General features: G+C 38.8%; 1 protein-coding gene across 1 annotated transcript; it reads right to left on the reverse strand.

The window, feature by feature from the left end:
• Nucleotides 1-15,896: 15,896 nt before the first annotated feature.
• LOC109005592 (single-stranded DNA-binding protein, mitochondrial) lies at nt 15,897-19,204 on the reverse strand. The gene is made up of 4 exons (XM_018984603.2): nt 18,875-19,204; nt 18,544-18,770; nt 17,352-17,452; nt 15,897-16,325 (listed from the first exon to the last, which is right to left on the reverse strand). Exons 1-4 carry the CDS (start codon nt 19,139-19,141, stop codon nt 16,246-16,248), a joined length of 675 nt encoding a protein of 224 aa, XP_018840148.2. The 5' UTR covers nt 19,142-19,204; the 3' UTR covers nt 15,897-16,245.
• Between the last annotated feature and the right edge of the window lie 4,255 nt (nt 19,205-23,459).

Below are 23,459 nucleotides of genomic sequence, written 5' to 3' on the forward strand. Positions count from 1 at the left end.
CGAGTAGTGGGGGTGCAACATTGAATGAGTATATTAAGGGCTGGTTTGGATGTTGAGACGATATGAGAATTTTGAGAATTTTGTGAATAGTATATAGATGATATTAGTGAAAATTTTGGGTTGAAGAATAGAATTTCTGTGGGTCCCATTGTAAGATGTGTTTGGAAGTAAAGTTGAGATGAGAATTTTCTATTTTTGAAAGAAGAGAGATTGGTGGGTCCCGCTCTGTGCATTTATGGCATGTCAAATAAAGCACGCATCCTTTTTAATTATCAATCCTCGATTCGTCTCTTTCCCCTCGAAACTTTGTTCATCTCCCGATTCGTTATACATTCTCAGAAAACCCAGTTCCTCATAAGGGCTTGTGTTTCAATACTTCGTGAAGCCGATTGTGAGAGCTGCGTTTGATGACCTGCATCTCCTGCGTTCGAAGATTTCTTCAACAGTCGTGTGAGCTGCGTTTCAAGTCTCGCATCGCCTGCGTTTGAAGACCCATCCCTCTCCAGCTCTATCGAAGAGGGTTTGCACTGGTTTTGTCTTCCTTGTTTGGATTTTGATATTTCTGGAACAACTACGAACTGGCGAAGAAGGTATGTTCCCGTATTACTGTTCTCTACTAAACGAAATCCAAGTTAGGGAGATTAGGGTTTCCTTCATGCTTTTCGCATCTCCATTTTCTTGAGATCAGTGTGTTCGATTTAGAGTGACAATGGTTGGGGTCTGAGTTCTTTTTGACAAATTTTAATAGGCATTCTACATATTTTGTTTCACGTGTCCCTTTTATCGTTTGGTCATTTCCTACTTCATGTGTTTCCAATCGCAAGTATCCGAAGCGGAATGATGCATTCCGTTGAGCGACGTCCGCAGTCGTAATTTATTAAAGTTTTTACATGATAGGATCCCAGGGGTAAGGTGCTCTGTGTTGGGTTTAGGTTGATATGGGACACATTGCGCAAATTTGCATTATCTCGGGGTTATCCCCCAGCTACTCTCAATTTCATTTATCACATAACAACCGAGGGCCATTTGCCACTTTCTGAAATCAACTTTTACATGGCACTGCATTACATTCGAACTGGATTTTTGAATGTCAATTTGGTTATTTATGCTGGGGGTTATTGGATTTTTGCACGAGGTCTTCATCCTGTGTATCTGTTGTTTGGTCAAAACATTCGACCAAAAATTATATGAATATATGCTGGCAAATGCTAAATATCTGAGATGTCGTGTGTTTTTATCTCATCTCTTGTGGTTGCTTCAACTTTACATAACCAAATATTGAATATATGGGTTTGAATCAGTTTACTTGGCTTTCTATCAGTTTATGTCATCTCTGGGTTTCTGTAAATGGCCTTTTCGATCCATTTACTTGACTCTGTTACATCCCTGACCATTTTGAATCGTTGGGAAATGGGTGAGGGAGGTTTATGGTAGACCAACTACATCGTACTTACTACCATAAATAAACAGAGATATCCTGAACAATGGCAAATAAAGGCACTGGAGAAGCCATGCATATGCTGCAGTGAGGTATTATATTTGTGATATTGTTATAGTTTCCAATGTATGTGTCCGATGTTAACAATACTGACCTTGTGTAACGCAAACCAACCATTGATCATCTGTTATATTTTTTGAATCACAACGCATTTCCCTTGATAACAACCAAATACAATAATTTCTCTATGGCATATGCACGGGCCAGCTTATTACTGAGTTCTTTGCCTTTATTCTCTTTGGCAGTGGCTTGAGAAACTTTACAGTAGCATACATTTTACTTTGTCGTTTTTACTTTGTCTGCAAGAATTATGCCAACGTGTAGCGGTGTGTCCATAAGCTGCCCTCATCCCATGAGGCCAGAAGATGAGCTGGTATTGGGACGAAGACCTCTATGTTATTGTGGCATCCCCTCCAAACTGCGGACGTCGGCCAAGCCCAACAGTTTTGGGATGCATTTCTTTAATTGTCAATATTATAAAGGTGAAAAACAGTGTGGATTTTTCCAATGGGTTGATCTCGCAATGTCGCTAGCAGTTTGTTGTGGACGCACGTTGGAATTAGCAGAACGAAGGAATGAAAGGATAGCCCATGAACGTGCAAGAATAGAAGAGGCCAAGTTCCAATCAATGAAGATGAAGTACAAATGTGTATTGATCACATCTTGACTTTTATTTATTACTTTATTTTTTAGTGTTAAATTTCCTAAACATAATGATAATGTTAATCATTTAATGCTACCTTAAATGATATTTCGATGATGTAAACGACACGGTTGTGGTTAAAATCATTTTGAACTATTGTTATAAGTGCGGGTCAGGTTGTGAACTATTGTATTTAAAGGTATTCTATGTTCTGTTGCTATCTTATATGCTTGACACAATATTTTGCTTTTAACAGAATCGCTTGTGAATTGTTGTCTTGAAGTAGATGAAGAAGTTCATCACTGTTGTATTTAAAACATGTCATACGTGTGGCCTGGCTGTGAGCTATTGTAATGTCATCTCAGCAATGCTTGTACATGTTACCTTTTAATGCAGACAAGATTATTAAATACTCAATTTCCAAAAACCACCAAAAACACAAATGCGCATGACTTCATTGAAGATGAAGTCATCTACCATGTGGTAGTTTAGTTTGAAACACGTGTCTGTTCATCAGCAAACTAATCTTGTCTAATAAATGAAAATATATACATAATGTTTTTAGTGGTCCGTACATATACCAAATATCCACGCAATCCTTACAAAACCCGCCATACCAAATACTATTAATTATTTAAATAGTACAAAACCATCAAGTGTTTTAGCAAAAGCACCACACGTTCATTCTCCAAACCTATCTGCCCACATAGGGATTGTAATCCCATCTCTCTGTGCTATCATAGCGCTGGCTGACTCATGGAACATGTCAACCACTTCAGATGTCTCGCCCGCATCATTATCGGCCCCAGTCATATTTTCTTTACTAAACTGAAGCTCCAATGCAGCCTGAATGAACTCATCATTCGGCGTTACCGTTTTAATAAGGTTGTGTAGTGTACAACATGCGGTAACGAGCATCTCTTGCCTGGTAGGGCGATATCGAGGCATTGCATTCAATATTTAAAATCGGTTTTTCAATAACGCGAATGTACGTTCAATAATGTTGCGCAGCGATGAATGACGGAAGTTGAAATAATCTTTATAGCCTCGAAATTGACGACCGCTATAACGATCAGATCGATGATACCTCTCTCGTGGATAGGGAGGCATAAACTTTTCAATGCATGGAAATGCATAATCGACAAGATAATAATATCTTGTCACAATTGCAAAAAATACATGACACAACTGTTATAAATTAGGGTAAAAATTGTCCTACTGTTACACAAATTGGTCGAAGGCATTTTAAATTAAATAAAGAGTACAACTATTTACCTTGTGGTGGCCAAGGAAATTGATTTCGAGATCGACTCAAAGCATCCAGGAATACGCGGGCATCATGAGCTGTTCCTTCCCAGCAGGTATATACATACGTGAACTTCATATCGAAGTCACATAAGCACAACACATTTTGTGCGATTCGACCACGATGATTTCTATATGCGTTACTCAGTCTAGATGGTGCAGCAGCGTCAATCATGGTGCCGTCAATCGCACCAAGACATGTCTACAAGACCATTATCATATTACGTAGCCCAACAGTATTAATATTTTCGTAACATGGGAAATAAAAAAAACAAAACCAAACACACCCACGATAAAATTAAAAAACCACAGTGCAGGTATAGGAAAGTTCATACCTCAAACCATGGATAATTATGGGGGTTCCCAGCAATGTAAGGATGGACCCCATCTGTGTCTGTGCGCCTAATGACAGTCCTCCCTAGCTGATGTAGCGCACGCATAACCGTCTTCACATGGCGGTTAATTGTTTCGCTTGAATGTTGGAATCGGTCCCCAACGATGCGTTGACCTTATGCGTGGCTAACAAGAAGGCAAAACATTCCCACTGATTCTTCCACGGAGACCCGATCTGTAGGGTCCATTATTAATGACTGTCGTAAAAGGTCACACACATAATGGAAGGCCGAAACTTCCATACGAAACATTGTTTTGCAAGTCCTGGGGTTCCCATTCAAGACTGCTTGAATGTATTGATCCCCCTGTAGCCCAATATTGTGTTCGAGCACTCAAACTCGACCTCCACTCAATTGTGATGCCATCCACATCATGTAGATGATGTTTGCCTCCTGCGTTGCGGCTTCATCTCCACTCGAATGATATTCTTGTATAGGGTCGTCGGCCTCGCTGGTATGAGACCTACTTGAGGATGTATTCTCAATGTCGTTGTTTGTTTCTATTGATGGGGCTTCTTCTGAACTATTCTCATTGTCCATTATGAATACCGGAATACTTGTAAATACAAACATATACAAACATATAAAAAAATTGAAAGATTACTTTTCAATTTAAAAGGTAAGTTTAAAGCAATATTGAGGTGGGAATGTTTTCGAATAAACCCATCTCGGTCTTGTTTGTATTTTATTTTTTAACCTTTTAACCAGCATTATCACAATATATAATCATATATAGACATGCATAAGGTGAATGATGTAACCAAGTTTGCAAATTAGATAGACGAAAATGTTGTGATCACAAACTCAATTGCAAACCAGCGAACAACAGAAACATCTTCGAAACAAGTGGTTCTTCAATTAATGAAAAACAAAAACATGATGAAAAATAAGTTCTACTTGCCATGAAATGAAAACACAACAAAATCATGAAATGAAAAACATGCATAAAAGCCGAGAGAAACTAGAGGAGCCTCCAACACTTTCACCGTCTAATGCGATAACCATCGAAGAAAAACAAAGTGGGGAACAATCCCCATCACAAACTCTTCCCGTTTGTGACCCATCATTGCAAACTCCAAGCCCACTGACTTCTGCGAGTATTCAAGATCGACACAAACGACCTCTGCACTTTTGTGCTCAACAATCTGTCAAACGCATTGTTAAATTGCTCGGGCGGTAGGGGAGGTTGTACTTCTTCAAGCAACTTCATACAATGCATCTGGAGATCAAACGCTCCAGATGACTTCATGCTAGTGTCCCTTTTACTGCGCTTCCTCGACCTGCTGTACTCTATCGATTCATTCGCTGCCTTCTCTCTGGCTTCGGCGCTATGTTTAATAGCATCAAGGGTCTCGCTCATTTGCAGTTGAATGGCTGGGTCTTGGATGGGCCCTTTCTGTTGTCGTGTACGAGAGCCGCTGGCATAGGAGGCGGAGAAGGGTCTCGGTGGGACATGTGGATCGTCCGAGGGGCCCGCATCATGATTAGTAACTGGTCGCCCATGATTTTGCATTATCTCATCAAGCAAGCACTCATCGTCACTGTCAGGGGCTGGATCTGTCGAAGCACGATGCATTGTACCAGTTGCAACTGAACAACCAAATATTGTGCAAAGTTGTTCATACTTTGGGCATGCCATCGTCTTGAAATGCTTCCATGATGGTCTCACCTAACGGAAAATGGATTAAAATATATAGAATCATGGAATGTTGATCTCTTCTAATTTACAAATAGATTTTAAAAACTAGAGTGAAAAATAGATTATAGTACCCGAAGTGCATTCACCCAGTGTTCCTCACTAGCAATTGGTGCCTTCCTCTCGGCGTCCCACCCTAAACTAGTTTGCTTCATAAGGTCGGTAAATTTCCGTTGTCTTCGTTTGAGATGAGCAATTTTGCCTTTAACTTGATCAGAATTAAAATTTCTTGGCCCAACGGCAGACAACTTTTCAGCAAGCCTTACATGATCACCGTTTGTGATCCTCCCTCCCCTCAATCTATCCATGACAGTGTCTTCAAACAACATCTCTATCAGCAAATCCTCAAACCCATCTGCCCATAAACTTCCATCCCGGGTCGAATCGATAGACTCATTCTCCATGTGGTTATAATATGTGCTCAAATGAAAATAATGGTTTGCACATGCAGTGAGATGATATTGGGGATTCGGTTAATTTGAAACCACCATCCCCATTGTGATCACACAATGACATAATATAGAAGAAAGTTGTTAAATAATGACAAAAATTATGAGTAAAAAAAATCTAGCATCAAGACTCCAGATAACCAAATATTAGATGGAAGAAGGTAAGAAGTTGAAAGCCAATAAATTTAAAACTCAAGTAAACTACATTCATACATTTTTAGTTGACAAACTGAATGTTGAGCATAAATAGTAACACTACAAGAAGAAATAGTAAAAATTAGGCCTCAATCCGATGTTAAAAATGGACAAATTCTGCAGCTTCCAAGAGTGGATGATATAGAATTTAGGGTCGAACAAAAGATTTTCAGACTATACATACCAAATAGATAGGTCTTGAAACGGTGTAGGTATATAAATTTAAATTGTCATTCGGTTTTCTATAAGTTAAGTTTATCAAGTGCAATTAATTCATGTTGTTGAGACGTCATATGAAGATATAAAAGTGTTTGATCTTTGTATATATTACAAATTTGTCCTTAAAACATGTCAAACGGCTATTTGTTGGGAAAGTCCTGATTCACAAAAGTTTATGGAAGAGATGAATCTAATGTAATTGCAGATTCAGTTTGAGTTTATAGTCTTCATCACTTCGGTGCACACAGCATAACCCTCTTAACTAGCTAGGTGAGATGAGACTCTATTATGAATAAATAAAGAGATAATGTATGACCACTGTTGTATATATTATTATATAGTTGTTTGCTTCTAAAAAGCATAAGGACTTGTGGATTGTATGGGAATAACAACTCAAGTTCAGTCCGAAACCATAAACATGTTTAGAGACATGGCCATAATGTACTTAGCATACATGCAAATATTTGAGTCTAAAGATAATTAACAGGAAAATGGGAAACAGATTTGAATAGAACCCATAATGTTTTATGGGTTTCGGAATCAAGTGGAGCCAGTTTATTACAAGGTTGGTGGGTCAGTGTGATATATGGCCTTGAAGGACCAGCTTGGCAAGAACAAGATTGCCTTACTTTACATACCAAATTCTTGAAGGGATGGTGTGGTTATGCATGCCCTAAGGTTTATTTATATGACATGGTTCTGCTTGTAACAAATGCCAAACCATTTCAGTCAAAAACCATGTTTGAGTTTAGAGACATGGCCCTTGTGAACTGTTGCCATACTGAGTTGTTAAATTGAGTTTAAAGATTATTAACTTATTAAATGGGTAAGAGGGTTGAATAGAAGATGGATATGAATGAAAAAGGGTGGGAACAGCTGTGGATGTACACTAACTCAATATTGGTGGGTCAGTCTGATATATGGCCTTGAAGCGGCAATTTGGGAAGACCAGGATTGCCTACTTTGAATATCAGATTCTTTAATGCGCAGGATGTTAGATGGCCGAAGATTTTATTCATATAAGATGGTTCAACACTGGAAATGCCAAACCATTTCAAGGCCATCTAACATCCTGACCATTGACAATACAGACCTTAACACTACAAAAAAGTACCAAACCAAATTTAATGAATATAACCTGTAGAAAAGAAGGCTAATCATGTGAACTCCAGACAATAACACCAAATCTATAAACTACCTACTCCAACGTGGGAATAATTTTCCACTCAACATCACGTTTTTACAATAATTTACATATTTTTCTTATGGCGAAACACGTTGTCGGTTGAGAAAATTGAAATGGTGATTCAAATATACCTGGTAGGAGCGTGTCTTAGGACCCGTCGTGGACGAATGCTGAACGACCAGCCATCTATTGCAACATTTGGGGATGGCGTTGCGAGACTTGCACCGTATCATTGGGGTGCCTTCGGTTCGAGTGCTTCCTGCGCCTTTGTAGACCATTTTGAGGGGGCAATGAGACAGCCGAAGTGAACAAGGAGGACAGTGCGTTCGTACAATTTCAAACCACGCGAGGCCAGGGGTCACTGCTATTGAGGTCACTTCTCTTCGTGATAAGGATGGAGAACAATTGATGTGCATTAGGGCCAGAGATTCGATTGGGTGGCCGTGATGTTTACACTGCCAATGCACAGGTAATGATAGAGATTCTCCTACCAGTTTGATTTGAGGTTGGAAAAGGCTGGAGCATAGTGGCTTTCGGAAACGGGAAGACAAACATCGTCAATAGAGAGGTTGCATCGGTGCGATTCGAAGGTAAGAGAAGCCGATTTTCACAGTTAGGGCATGAAAAGAAATCGCCTGCGTCTGAGGGTTTGGGTTTAAACACATCTCGGCAACGTTTTCATACTCATCAGACGTTGGTGGCTACTGTCATTCACATTAGATGGGTCGTCTGTAATGAACAGGAACTTCATTACAAACGGGATGGGGTAGTTTGTACATCGGCAGAAAGAAGTACCGTATGATAAAGTACAACGAAACAATGGCAAACAGCTACAACCCACTGCAGTATTGTCATGTCAATGAACAGTAAAATAAAAACCAAAACACAGATATCTTGTCTCTGTTTTTGCTGAAATGTGTGTTTGGATATTTGATCTCATCTCAATTTGAGTCAAGTTTGGAAATTCTGGATTTCGTCTCGATCCCCAAACCAGCCCTAAGTATGATCCCGAGGAGTGTATGAGACATTTAGCTCGTATGGTTATCATGGATGAGTTACATTTTTAGTTTGTGGAGGGGAAAGGGTTTCAAGTATATTCTAAATACTTGGAACTTAGGTTTAATCTTCCTTCTCGCCACATGGTGGCAAATGATATAAAAAACATTATATGTCAAAAAAAGAGTTGTTGAGGGGCCAATTGGTAGGTCAAATAGTTTACCTCACCATCAATACTTGGACACCTGTCCAAAATTTTAATTAGATGTCTTTGACTGTACATTTTATTGATTGTGATTAAACATTACACAATTTTTTTTAAAAAAATAATTTGTCAAATTTTCGATCACAAGCGTGAGACGGTTGGTAAGGCCTTGGATGTCGCAATAAAGGAGTGAAGGTTGGCACGAGTTCTAACAGTTACAATTGATAATGCATTGTCTAATGATGTCTCATTGGGACATCTTAAGACCTATTTTAGAGAGGCAAATAAGACAATCTTGGGTGATGAGTGTTTGCATATGATATATGCTGCACATATTCTGAATCTAAGTGTCACTGATGATTTGAAAGATCTTGATGACGCAATTACCGGGTTAGAACTATTGTGAGATATTCTCCTGCTAGATTGGAGAAATTCAAGGTTGCTGTGAGGTCTGAGAGCATAACATCCAAGAAGGACATTTGTACTGATGTTCCTACAAGATGGAACTCAACCTTCTTGATGTCGGAAGTGGCCCAAGAATATAAGTCAGTCTTTACATTATTTGGTGATGAAGACATTTAATATGCCTGATATTTTGAAGAGTACAGGGGATTGGATAAGCCTATTAATGATGATTGTGAGGTTGTTGCTACTTTCGTAGATTTTTTTAGGCTTTTCTACTAGGTCACAATGAAACTATTTGGTTCTTTGTATCCTATATCTTCTCATTTCTGTAAGTAAATATGTAGGGTAAAAGAAGAATTGAATGTTATGTGTGCGAGTGACGATATTAGGATGCGAAAGATGACATTGATGATAAGGGTGAAGTATGGCAAGTATTGGGGAGATTTCAGTTGGGCTAATATTTTGTTATATATGGTTGTTGCTCTTGACCCACAGTTTAAGATTGATGGCATGGTATATGGATTGAGAATTGCACACGGGAATGCATGGGCGAAACTTATTGTGAGAAGGGTTAGGGAAACTCTTGCTAGATTGTTTGATGAGTTTACCATGTTTAGGGGCGGTAATATTCCGACACCTACACCTACCATCCACCTCCTCTAGAAGTCGAGGTCTAGAAAAGATGTAGGTTGGACTGGGGTGAGAGGTTGGAGTACAACCCCATAGTATGCCATTTTATAGAGGCTCAATCGGAGGTAGACAGATACTTGGCAGCAGATCTTCAACCATTTCCATGAGACTTTGATATATTAGCTTGATAGAAGACCAATGCCTTGAAGTATCTCGTTCTTAGAGAGATAACTCACAATATTTTGGCCATCCCTATTAGCACTGTAGCCTCAGAGTCGGCCTTTAGCATTGGAGGACGCATATTGGATCCATTTTGAAGTTCATTGTCTGTTACCACTGTAGAGGCATTGATTTGCATGCAGATTGGATCAAAGAGACCCCAATTCATGTTCCGGATGTTCTTAACTTTTAGGAGGCCAATGAGGAAAAGGGTGGTGATCAGCCTAGATCTGGTAAATGTGGATTTCATTTTATTATTTTAATTTATTTATATTCATTTAATCAGTATTAACTTTAAATTTAATTGTTGTAGCGATACATGAGATGACATCTACAACTACCTCCACTATAGTATGACTTTGTGTGTATTGGACCCACCATTGCCATTTGTCATTGGTTTTGTACAATTTTTTCCTTAATTATTTTTTGTATTTATATAATTTTTTGTATCTAATTATTTTGCTTGTATTTTTTTTAGCTTTTATAATCTGTCATATGCCCCCTCACCCAAGTACCCAGGCTACGAGGGTGGGGAGAAGGCTACCCCGCCCTGTACTAAGGGTGCTACCCGCATGGTGCGGGGTGGGGGCACCCCCTCCCTGCCCCCTGCCCCACACCATGCGGGAGAAGGGTTTTCAATCCTGCCCCCTGCCCCTCCCCCACCAAATCCCAACACTCATGATAGAAGGCCATTGAAAACCCATCTGGCCTCTGTGCTTTGTTCTTGGTCATCCCATGAAGCACCTGAAGAACCTCCTCTGCTTCAAAATGTCTCTCCAGCTACATAGAGTTAACTTGATCAAGATTCTCAAAAGGCATACCATCCAATTTGGGCCTCCACAAGAATTTTCTAGCAAGTAAATCTTCATAATAAGTAACAATATGGTTCTTAATAACATTATGATCAGAATATACCTGTCCCTCAACCTGAAGCACCTCAATAACATTATTCCTACGGTGAGAATTAGACAATCAATGGAAAAATCTTGTACAACAGTCCCCTTCCTTCAACCAAAGGGCTCTTGACTTTTGTCTCCATGAATTTTTTCCATTAGTAACACCTTCTCCAACTTCGAAGTGATAGCTAGTTTCCTGCAAGAGTCTTCTTCGGAAAGAGGAGCACTCACCTCCCTTTCCTCCAAAGCCTTTAAATCTTCCATAAGATACATGTTTTTTATTATTAATATGCCCAAATACTTCAGCATTCCACCTCTTCTAATCCTCTTCAATGCTTTCAATTTCCCAGCCAATATAAAGCTGGGTGAACCCTCAAAAGAGTACGAGGTCCACCACGACCTCACTTTATCTACAAAGACCTAAACTTTCAGCCACATATTTTCAAACTTAAAGTAGAGTTTACCCTCTTGAATGCCTCCATAATCTAGCACAATGGGGAAATGGTTCAAGCAAACTCTATCCATTCTCTTCTGTAACATTGTAGAGTAATGTGCCTCCCATGAAGGAGACAAAAAATCTGTCTAAACGAGACCACGCCCGATTATTAGACCAAGTGTGCACACCACCAGCAAGTGGTAAGTCCACTAGATTCATATCAAAGATAAATTCATAAAACTCATTCATTGCCTGGCTAGGCCAGACTTCTCTTGATCTTTCACAAGGAAATCTAGTGACATTAAAATTACCAACAATGCACCATGGTAAGTTCCACTAGCTGCCCAAACCCACTAACTCCTCCCATAAGACCTTCCTATGCGTGTCTATGTTTGGCCCATACACACCAACAAAATCCCAACAAAAGTCGTCCTCCACGTTTCTAAATGTACACTGTTATTATGTAATTTTTAACACACTCCTCAATAGACTCAACTACCATCTAGTCCCACATAATAAGGATGCCCATGTATGCTTCTGCCGAGGCAAGAAACACCCATATCACAAACGGACAAGCCCAAATGTTAGTGATAAAGTTACTATCTATGAATTCCATATTCGTTTCTTGCAAACAAACAATATCCAGCTTCCAATGATGTAAGAGACTCTTCACCCACTACCGCTTGTTGGAATCATCAAGACCCCTAATATTCCAAGAGAGAATTCTAGGCTTCATAGGGAACAACAACCTTGCCCTTGGATCTTCCCTTGCTAGTGCTCCCCTCCCTTTCGTCATAATTGATTGAACCAGTAAGACATTTCAGTTCCCTTTCTTTCCTAGAAGTAGATTTAGGGGATTGGATCCGCCCCTCTTCAATGGTGATAAGCAATGCCCTAAATTGCTCCTCAAACCCATCATAGGAGCTCCCCACGAACTCCTAGATATCCTTCACTTTCCAAACCACCTAGTCCGATGGTGAACCTCCTAGTGTAAGCAGGGGAGATAATGTGCGTAATGGCTCTGGGTCCACCTCAACCTCCCTGTGTATCAGCTATAGCATGTACTTCATGTTAATTGCCCCCTCAATTGTCTCTTGGACTAGTTCAAACTGCCCAAAAGCCCTCGCCAGAGAAGAGAACTTCTGATTCTCCTCCCTACTGTCCATCGACGTTGTCTCTATGTGTTGAGACTGCCCAGAGGCCCTCGCTGGAGAAGATGGCACCCGAGCCTCCTCCTTGCTCTCCATCGGCATTGTCTGTGTGGGTTGTGCAGGAAATCCCATGTCTGCCGATGAGATAATGTTGAGATCCCCTTTGAATTGACTGTCAGCAGCTCCTCGATCACACTTTGAGGCACCGTTGATGAGTAGAGTGGTCCCGGTGGGTTGAGTGTCTCCTAATCTATGGTCCTCGACACCTCAACTGCGTCAACTCCATCTTGCAAAACCTCCATCACCGTCAAAGAGTTGCTCTGATGGGTGTCACGCGAGTCCAATAGATACCCTAGCACCTTCTCCAATGAGGTTGGCTAATTCCTGCTGGCAGAGGTCCCCGACTCTCCACCCACCCTAACCCTCCACACAGGTTGGGATTCGGCCCTACCCTTTTCCTTATTTTTCACCCCCTTCGCGTGGCCCATTGAATTTGGGTTTGGCCCAACCTTCCGTTGGTTTAGCCCTAGTCTCATTCCACCCAGATTAGCTTGGTTTGGACCCAGGTTGATTTGCTTAGAGCCTGGCCCATCCTCATTTCCGATGCCCCCTTCGTTGCCCAAGCCCATCTTATTAGGCCCATTACGCCCCTCCTCAACGCATCATATTAGAACTGCTACCTTCTCCTACAAATCCAACAACTACGATTGCATTACCAGCAATGTACTGTGCATGTCTTCCTCTACCAAGCCCACGATAGGCCTGCCACCTCCATCTCTCCATTGTGCACCCGCTTTCCCAGAGGTGAGTGGAGCCTTGCCACACCTGTCAGCACAATTTGTTGCACCAGCTCCATGGTTTGGAACCTTCTGCTACACCAAAGCCTCTCTATACAACCTGCTCTGTGGGTGGTGGTTCAACTCCGCCATTAGCCTCCGTGATACGACACCTCTGTCGTGAAATTCTTGTCCTTCCTCCATAATAGCCTCCCACAATGCCTCCATCATTTTCCTCCAGCCCTTACCTCCCAACTCTTCAGGTATGAAGATGAAGTTTCGTAGGCCACCACCACCATACTCCACCAGGGCCATGTAACGGCCTCGAGCATTTGAACACCTTTGCAAAATGAAGTTTCTGGAACCCTCCCTTGCTGTTGAGTAAAAATTATTCTTTTCACCTTTCAGGCAATCCTCCAATGATTTTGCAAAACAATACAACGCGGGGATCCCTAAACACATCTCCTTAACCATCCTCCTACTCCTCTCAGTAATGAACAAAAACTTCCCTTCCCTTGACAATGTAAATGCCTTGGATTCTATCTCTAAATGTTTCAGGAATCCCATATTCCCTCTAAATCCACTTAAAATTGCTCAAGCTCAACAATGATCTCACCATAGGAACCCAGGATACAATAAGTTGTACGGAGAGAAAACAAAGAGAGAAAACAACCACATGCATAACGGTGAGTGTATTGGGTTAACCGTTAAATTTTAGATCCCAATAAACTTTCTTATACATGTTGTTAGCTTATGTTCTCACTGACTACTGTGAATCCAAATGGTACGCAATAAGCCCTACTAAAGGCTGAAGTTGAAGTTTCTCAAATCTAAAACTTCTGCATTTCAAACTGTTAACAAGGCAAAACTCAAACTGAGGTAAAGAATGAACATGAAACTCTCAAAACAGTTTGTTTAGTAAACTCACCAAAAATTTGGAGAACTAGTATTCTCTCATTAACTATCTTCACCTGTTCAATCCTTTCTGTACCACAATTTCTTCGAATACTCTTCCCACAACTAAAGCTGATGCAACTCCAGCGGGTCCAGTTCTGGTGTGTTCCAACCTTTTCTTGACCAATCTCTAGCTTCCCTTTCCATGAGCTTCAATTTTGATCATGGTTTTGAAGGATCCCTCGCTATGATGCTCAATTCCAGCCAAGTTCTTTGGGCACTTTTCGTACTACCTTTGCCATTCATCTATGGGACTTTCACCCAACAAACTGCTTTCTCTTTGCAAGTTCGGTGACCACACCATTATACCATAAATTCTCACCCCACCATATTGGACATAATTCAGTATAATTTTAACAAACTATTTTCTTCTGTAGCTTATACATGTAGTTCCACTAACAAGATTATTGAATCTTCCCTTCAATAATAAAAAAAAAAAACAAGATTATTGAATCTAGCAGCTCTAGCCTAGGCCTTGTCACTATATAGCCTGATGATAATGCGAGTGGATGTGCCAAGTGGGTTGGGTACGGGGCCCACCCAACACCCTTACTACTAGGGGTGTTAGCCGGTCAGTCCAGACCGGAGAAACTGACCAAATCGATCGTTTCGGTCCGGACTGAAGTTGGTCCAGTCCGGTCTCGGTCCAAGAAATAGAGGATCAAAGTTAGTCCAGACCGGTCCCGGTTTAGGGGTTTCCCACCCCGGACCGAACCGAATTAAAAAATATATATTATTATATATATATTATTTTTATAATAATTGTATAATTTTCATCTAACCTATCACTATTAAAAATATAAAACTTTAAATATGTTATTAACAAATTAATATTTAATCAATTAACTACTTATCAAAAAAAGAAAATCTATCAATTAACTAACGTATAATATCAATTAACTAATTATATAGTAATTATATAAGTTAATAATGTAATTTTTATCTAATTTATTATCATTGATCATATAAAATATTTTTTTATTTAGTTACATAATCTACATTAATAATTTACTTAATTTTAATTTAGTATTTTAAATAAAATCTTTTATTATTTTATTTAAAAACAAAAGAATAAAAAAATAATCAGACCGGACCGAATGGACGAATAGCTACCGGTCCGGGAAAAATGATGGGTCCATCATCCCCCGGACCGGAGTGGACCGAATTGCACCCCTACTGAGGTACTACCAACAACAAGCTCTCTCCTTGAGAATTTGCAACATTGTTTCAAACGGGAAAAGATGTGAGAGTTACGTTTTTAACTTGTGGAGGCGGTGATAAATGGCATCATAGGTGAGGAGCATTGCAAGAATTTGGGGTCTCTTAACTTTCCTGTTTTCCCCGGAGTCTTTCTTCTAGGTTTGTATCTTCACTACTACTGGATTGTTTTGTTGGTGTACAGAGCCTCTCTCTCTCTCTCTCATATTCAGAGAAGAGTTTTCGTGGATAAGAAAGGTATAAAGCCAATCAAAATGCTCATGAACGTGTAAAATTTTATGGCAGCTAATACACACCATCAGTTTAGACAGACCTTAAGTAGGGCATCCTTTGATTTGGAAAGGAGTCCCTACTGTGCAGCTGAAGAATTGTGTTGAAAATTTTAATGGGATTGACCAAATAAAACAAACAAACAAAAACAAATACATTCATCGTAACATCCTGCACGATCTGTGAACTTATATTTTTCCAAGACCCTAAATGGAAAGGCCAACATCAAACCAACATTCAAGTTTTGTTTGCATGAATGTCTTTTTTATGTGCATTCCCTACAAAGAGTGGTGGTGATTCAGCTTCAACTTCATGTCAACATGGTTTTACATCCACCCTTACAATTCGAAAGTGAAAATTACAAAACTAATTCCCAATACTGCCTCCCAAAACAGACGTGCTATTGGGTGAGGACATAAGCCCAGATAGAGCAGTATAGCAACAAAGCATTTCCTACAAGTTTTCTGCCTCCATCCGCTTGTATCCATTTCCGATTGTGATGGTTTCTAGTAATAGCCAACACTTTTCAATTCCGACTGCGAAGGTTTCTGTGCATCACCACCATTACCTACGAATACAATGCGACCTGCAAAATCCACAAAATAAGCATCCATCATATATAATGGAGAAACTTCTTTTTTGTTTTTTCATCTTTTGGCAGAAGTTTCTACCATCTAGACTTGTATGAATGTTTGGTGAAAATACAAAAGCTGGTAGGCAATGGTGGTCTCTAGGAAGTCAAATCCAGGCAAAGCTGTCCATGATGACTTCTGCATGGGTGAGCACTAGGATATTGCATGCTTTTTCAGCATGTCAATCATATTGGTGCATGAAATAGAAAATAATATGTTCTAGGGAATGTTAATTGCTGGTGAGCAGAATTAAAATCCATCATTTTCACTCGCATCCAAGCTAGTTACACACCTCAGAAAATATTTTCTTTTTTAGACAAGTACATATCTGGAAATTGGCCACGTTTGGATGCTGAGGTGATCTCAGATGATTTGAGTTTATCAGTGAATAGTAGTGTTTTGTGGGTCCCATTGAGATATATTTGAATGTAAATAGGTTGAGATATGTGTTTGAATGTATAAAGTAGGTTGAGATGGGTTTAACCTTTTTATGGGAAGTTGAAAAAGTAGTGGGTCCCATCAATGATTAGTTTGAGATTGGTTGAGATCACTTTACCTAAGCATAGCAAGTTTTCAAAACCTATATAAAGGACAAAGGAACATTTACCACTACGAAGAGTTAAAGCAAATAATACTAATGTAGAAGGGTATTTGAGGTTAGTCATGATCCAAATAATACTAGTGGCACTCTCATGGGCCTCGATATCTCTCCAAGGGACCAAAAGGCTTAACACTTTGAGATAGCTCATTGACTTTTGACAATCAAAAACCAGAGAATTGGGTTTGTGGAGATGGGGGGCAAGTCCACTACAATAAAAAATATTCATTCGATTGATCTTGCACTAAGCACAATTGTCTTTAAACCAAAATTACTATATAATATGAAACAAAAACATATATTATGCATCTCATGTGAGGCTGCATGATGTACTCTGTATCCTTGAGCAGATTCAATAAAGTGAATAAAGTAATGTATATACCATTTCGACGAATGGCAATCTCTCTTATACGTCGAACAAAACCTGTTGTCGGATCAGTGAAGATTTTGGTCTCCAGATTCCCCTCCAAATACAGAATCGTACTGCAATAAATAAAATATCAATATTACTGCAATCGGAAATAGAAATGATTTGAAATAAAGTCATGGGTAAACAAAAGTACAAGATTAGGGGCAGCAGGTCATGCATAAGACCATGACAGAAGATACCCCAGAACAAGCAGATTATGAATAGTTTTGAACAAAGTCAATTTAATTAGACACCATCACGGAAACTATAACGAGCAAATCAAGCAAAGTGTTACCAACATACTTTGGTTAAGTGCTCCACACATAGTGATCCAAAACAAGAAGCAAAACTGCCTTGCATCAATGGAGGTTAAATCTTTTCCGTCTACAATGGTGGGTCAGAATCCAAAATCATAGACTTCTGTGAAGGTTGAACCCTTTAAGTAACATTACTACACTTGAAATCCATAGACAGCTAAAATAACACTCAAATATCCTTCTTTCCAACCACTCAAACTCAATTCTCCTTCAAGACCAACCCAAAATTCAAGCTGCTCCTGAATAATGAGAATGCCTTAACATAATATGTGGAATGCAAACACGTAATTTCCTCAGCATTGCCTAACTACCACTAATTTTTTGTTTGGTTAGGACAAAATGAGCAATTTAAAAAGTCAGAAGGCAATTCAAAGATGTTATGCAAATGATGCCATATCAACCACCATAAATGGCCCAATCTTTAATACAAAGCAATCTCCAAGAATGACTCTGTCTTGAAAACTCCTTTATTGGCCATAACTTATTGAATCTTTTTATTAAAAATGCAAAGGGCCAGTACACTTTTGGTTCCAATGCATTATTGGCATACTATCAAGTTCGTTACATGCTTTTATTTATAATTTCGAATGCCTCCAACACTAGAGAGATTACATTTAAATTTCAGAATTCCAATGTTTCATACTTTAATCCCACGAATATAATAGAAAATAAAATCAGCTAGTCAGCACGCTGGTATAGGAAATCATATTATGAGCCACTAAAAGCACCAAATGTACAAAGCCTTCCTACCAAAAGAACCATCATGTAGAACAAAGAGATTGCTTAAAAACTTGTGTATACAGCATAAACTAATACTTAAGAAAAAATGGATAGACCAAAAAGCTCACCCAGGCACAACATGCTTCATGACAACTGCGCCCAACTTCTCAGGATAAACTGAAACCCGATGCCACTGAACTGCGCACCGATTGGCGTACTCCCTGGGATCCTCATTATCCAACGGCCTCCGATTGTTGCGAATCCCACCCGTCCCCACCGATAACAGCGTCACCGTCGTCCCACTTCTCAGCTTTTTCTGGAACGGACTCTGACCCACTTGCCCCACCACTATCGCCTACAGAAATCGCCCAAACACAATCAATACCAATCCCATCAATTAAACAAATACCAAAAATTTACAGCGAGGGAAATTTTGTGAAACGGCGTGAGCGAATGTACCTTATAGATGCCGACGTCGAGGCCGTTCTCAAGGGGTCGGTCATAGACCATGCGTTGTTGTGGGTCGGATTCTTGGGATGGGGAAGATTGCTGCGGTAATGGGGGGACTGAGTCTGGTTCCGACTCGGAGGAAGCTTCGTCGGATGATAGGTGACCGGTTCCGGTAGTGCACATGGACTTAGCGGAGAGGTAATGGGAAGAAGGCCTAGAGTTTGAGAGCAGAGAGCGCCATAACCTTCGTGAGAGCGTACCCATGGAGTTCGCCATTTCTTTCTGAAAAACTTTTGAGCTTAAACCCTAGTGGCAGTTGGGCTTAAGCAAGTTTGAGCCTAAGGACAATGTCTTTTTTCGCAAAAATAACAAAAAATAAAATAAATTGTAGGAAAATTCTCTTACAATGACAAATGTGATCAAAGTGTACCCAAACTTTTTTTTTTCTTTTTTTTTTTTCGCTTTTTGGATTTTATATAAATAAAAAAAATCATGGAAACAATTTCTCTACTTTTCAATCACTTTTGTCACGTACTGGTATTGACTTTATCAAAAGTCTAGCCAAATGCAAATTTTGTATATATATTGTTGAAAGCATCTGCATTGGAGTGGCTACAACTCTTCAACTCAAGATTTGAGCTACAATGAATCCAATTCATTCTTCAAATTTGAAGTGATATTGTTCACAGGTTAAAGGAATTTTTTATTCCAAAATGCGGAAGAACAACTCCCTGGCTACGGACTTTTTTGTCTGGTCATTGAAATCTTGATGCGTTGCTTTTAAGAAGAGGAAGCTGCAATTCGTAGCTTGCAGACATTGTTTGGCAGCAGAATTGTTGAGTACATGATTATAGTCTTCACTGGGGGATAAGCTTGCAAATAATTAACATATTATTAGTGAAATTGTAAAATATGGTTAGTGTAATTGTAAAATATGAAAAAAAAAATTAAAATATTTTTATTAAAAAAATAATATTATAATATTATTTTGATGAATCCAATGTCTAATCCAATGTGGGGTTATGGCTCGGAAGGTTTTGGACTTATGAAAAATATGTATTTTTCATCAAAGTTTGGAGATAACTTTAATGAAGCCAATGCCAATACTTAGTAACATTTCCCTATATTCTAATACTCTATTCATAAATATTTCTTTCTATACTAAAAAAATTCTCAAAGATCCAAACATCTCTTTAAGGTCCTATCTATGATAACATGATGAGATTCCAAGTTATCATTTTTATCATATACAAAGAGATCTTATAAAATTTAAATATCACGCAAACATGGCTTGATGTGGAACGTTATATTATAAAATTATTTTTATTATAAAATACATCTAATATATCATATAAAGACACTTCAATTTGTGAATTTGCTTTCATGAACATATCACTTCTATTTTTATTAAGAGAAATGATTTAACCACAAACAGACTCCACAAAAGTAAACCCACAAATTAATGTGGTTTGACGCGGTACGTTAAATTATAAAGTCACTTTTATTATAAAGTAGATCTAACATATCATATGACGTAACATCAATTTATGAGTTTACTTTTATCGAATCTCTTTATAGCTACAACAGTTATATTTTATTAATTGAATTATAGATCTATTAGACTTTGTATTTGAATGGTTAGGAATGGTATCCACAAAGCTCAAAGGAGAAATTGTGCGCCAAAGCACAAAGTCAAGTAGCACACATCAATCTCATATTGCAACTTACTCGTTGGAGTTGACATGGTATTTTTTATTTTTTTATGAAGGATGTGACTGTAGTCTCTAGTTAATTTTTCTTTTTATTAACAAAATCAAATCATCTTTGGATTAATTAGAACATCTACTCAATTGACTACAGTCCATTACCATACTATATGCATGGCAAATATTTGGCCCCTCAGCTCCTCCAAGCCAAAATAACAGGCACTCATAACTTAAGATAATCAAGGAATATCATGAGACCACTATCCTTCAAGAGATTACCAAGATTTCCTACAATTTGGATTTAAATACTTTCTACAATTCGGAAAGATATAAATACGTAGTACGTGAATTCTACCTCTTCACACAAAAGTAACACACTATTATACAAACTGCTTACATGAATAACAGCTTCTGAATACACACACACGGAAACCTAATAACCAATATTTTCTGCCAAAATAAGTACACCACAAAGTCTACATGAGCAGATCCTGAAGGTGGCCAAACTGCCTCCTCTATCTACCAGATGAAACTGTAGACTTGCTCTTATTGTGCGCCAATGCTAAAATCAGAATCTTGCTCCACTCCAATAGCATGATTTAGAGTGCCACCTGCACTACTTTTGTGAACCTCTCCCAGCAACTCCACCTTCTTGCCATAACCCTGCTATACTCTCTTGTGGAAACAGCAACTCAAAAGCTGTGGAAGGAGAAAGGTTCATCAAATAGCAGACTATGTTAACCACTTCATCCAATCTTTAGACAAGTCGGCATTCCAAGAAGCATACTACGGGCTCTCATACAAGAGTTCGATTCATTCTGTTCAACTACCTCATTTTTGTGGAGTGGATCCAACTGTACTATATCTAAAATCGCTCTACCTTCTTACCTGTTAGATTCTCAAAGCCTTCACAAGTGTTTGAACTCATCAAACACGTCACTCACTGCTTAAGAAAAATAAGTCTAGTTTTTTCTCAAAGTAGTCACCAAACAACATGAGTAAGAATGGGGCATCACCTTGCAAAAGATGTATCCCAAAGATTAGAACAAATAAAATGCAGTAAACTTGATTCTGCACTGCTTCACAAAGATACAAAAAAAAAAAAAAAAAATCAAGCTTTCATATCTTCTGATTACACAACAAAAAAAAGTTGCATACTCAAATGACCATGCTCCTTCACCCATATGTGCTAATCACATGTACCATAAACAAGTAATATCTAAATCTGTAACTTTTGAAGATAACGTTGCAATTGTCTCACCAAATAGAAAATAAAGACCATCAATCTTATTTCCTTTCATTACAACTGATAAGCCTTTATAGACTAGAATGACTTCACATTCAGTTGTATACTGATAACCAAAGGAGTCAAGAGTGTCCAAAGATATAAGATTTTTCTTTCAAGATGGAATATGCCGAACGTTAGACAAAGTTCTAATGGTTCCATTATGCATATTAATCTTGATTGAACCAATCACAACAGTTTCACAAGCCATATCATTCTCAACCAAAACAAAATCACTGTTGATTGATTCATAGGTAGTGAACCAATCTCTCTTGGGACACATATGGAACGTACAAGTTGAGTCCATGATCCATTTGTCACCAAAACGATCGCTAGAGCCGCTGACTGCTAGGACAACATCAGAGTTGTTAGCATTTTCAATAGCACCAACAACATTAAAGGACCTTGTACCTGCCTCATTGTTCTTCAATCTCGGACACTTATTCTTGTAATGACCAAATTTGTGACAAGAGTAACATTTAGTATTTTGCTTGTTAAATCTATAACTGCCACTAGAAATACTCCCACCATGATCTGAACCTTTTCCACCAGATCTACTACCAGATAAACATTTCACAAATAAGCTATCAGCTTGATTATCTGTGCCTTGTACACCCAATTTTGTTCTCAATTTCTTAGAATTCAAAGCAGATTTTACATCCGCCAAAGAGATAGTATCTCTACCATATAACATCGGGTTCACAAAGTTATGAAACGACATAGGCAACGAACACAATAAAATTAAAACTTGATATTTCTCGTCAAGTTTAATATCAATGTTCCTTAGATCCATAATGATTTTATCAAATTCATCTATATGATCGGACATAGGAGTACCTTCCTTCATTCAGAGAGTGTACAACCGTTGCTTCAAATAAAAATGGTTGGTAAGTGACTTCTTCAAATGCAAACTCTCCAATTTCCTCCAAAGACTCACGGCTTCGTCAGCAACTTCGTGCAAAACTCCATCAGAAAGAGATAACAAAATTGAACTATGCGCTTTCTCTTCCTCTTCCTTTGTTGATGTAGAAGGTTCATCCAACACCTCCTCCAAGACTTTCGCCAACCCTTACTGTCGTAACAAGACCCTCATCTTGATGCGCCACAAGTTGAAACCGTTTTGACCATCGAACTTCTCTACACCAAATTCAACGAAGCCATCTCTCAAGAATAAATATCTTTCGCAGAGTCTGGCGCTCTGATACCAGTTTGTTAGGATTAACTAAATATCTAGAGACGACTTTGAAATAGATTAACATAAGCAAATAATAAGATTCGACAATCATGCAAAGAATATCAAAATTTAAGTGGTTCGACTTGAACAATAGCTTACATCCACTAGCGTTGTCGATCTCAAGGAACTCACTAACACAAAGATGGAGTACAAGAGAGCAATCACAAATCACTCCTCAATCCCAAAAGTCTCAATACACTCGATGAGCTCTCAAATCTCAAAAAATGAGATCTCTCTCTTTCTGGCTACTACTCGCACTTTTTCTCTTTACGAAAATATGGGACTTTCAAAAAGGCGCAAGAATTAGGTTTTTTTATCATTCACTCGAGCAGAATATCGAGTGGATGTCTAGCGAACAATCTATCTAAA

The sequence above is a fragment of the Juglans regia genome, chromosome 6 (genome assembly GCF_001411555.2).
Source record: "Juglans regia cultivar Chandler chromosome 6, Walnut 2.0, whole genome shotgun sequence".
Classification (NCBI taxonomy): domain Eukaryota; kingdom Viridiplantae; phylum Streptophyta; class Magnoliopsida; order Fagales; family Juglandaceae; genus Juglans; species Juglans regia.

Bases quoted from the DNA above. Each gene is read 5' to 3' on its own strand.
- LOC109005592 (XM_018984603.2), bottom strand. From the start codon at position 19,141: ATGGCGAACTCCATGGGTACGCTCTCACGAAGGTTATGGCGCTCTCTG. The intron at 17,453-18,543 runs GTGAGCTTTTTG...TATTTATTGCAG, and splicing joins ATGAAGCATGTTGTGCCTGG to TACGATTCTGTATTTGGAGG. The intron at 16,326-17,351 runs GTATATACATTA...TGGATTTTGCAG, and splicing joins GATTGCCATTCGTCGAAATG to GTCGCATTGTATTCGTAGGT.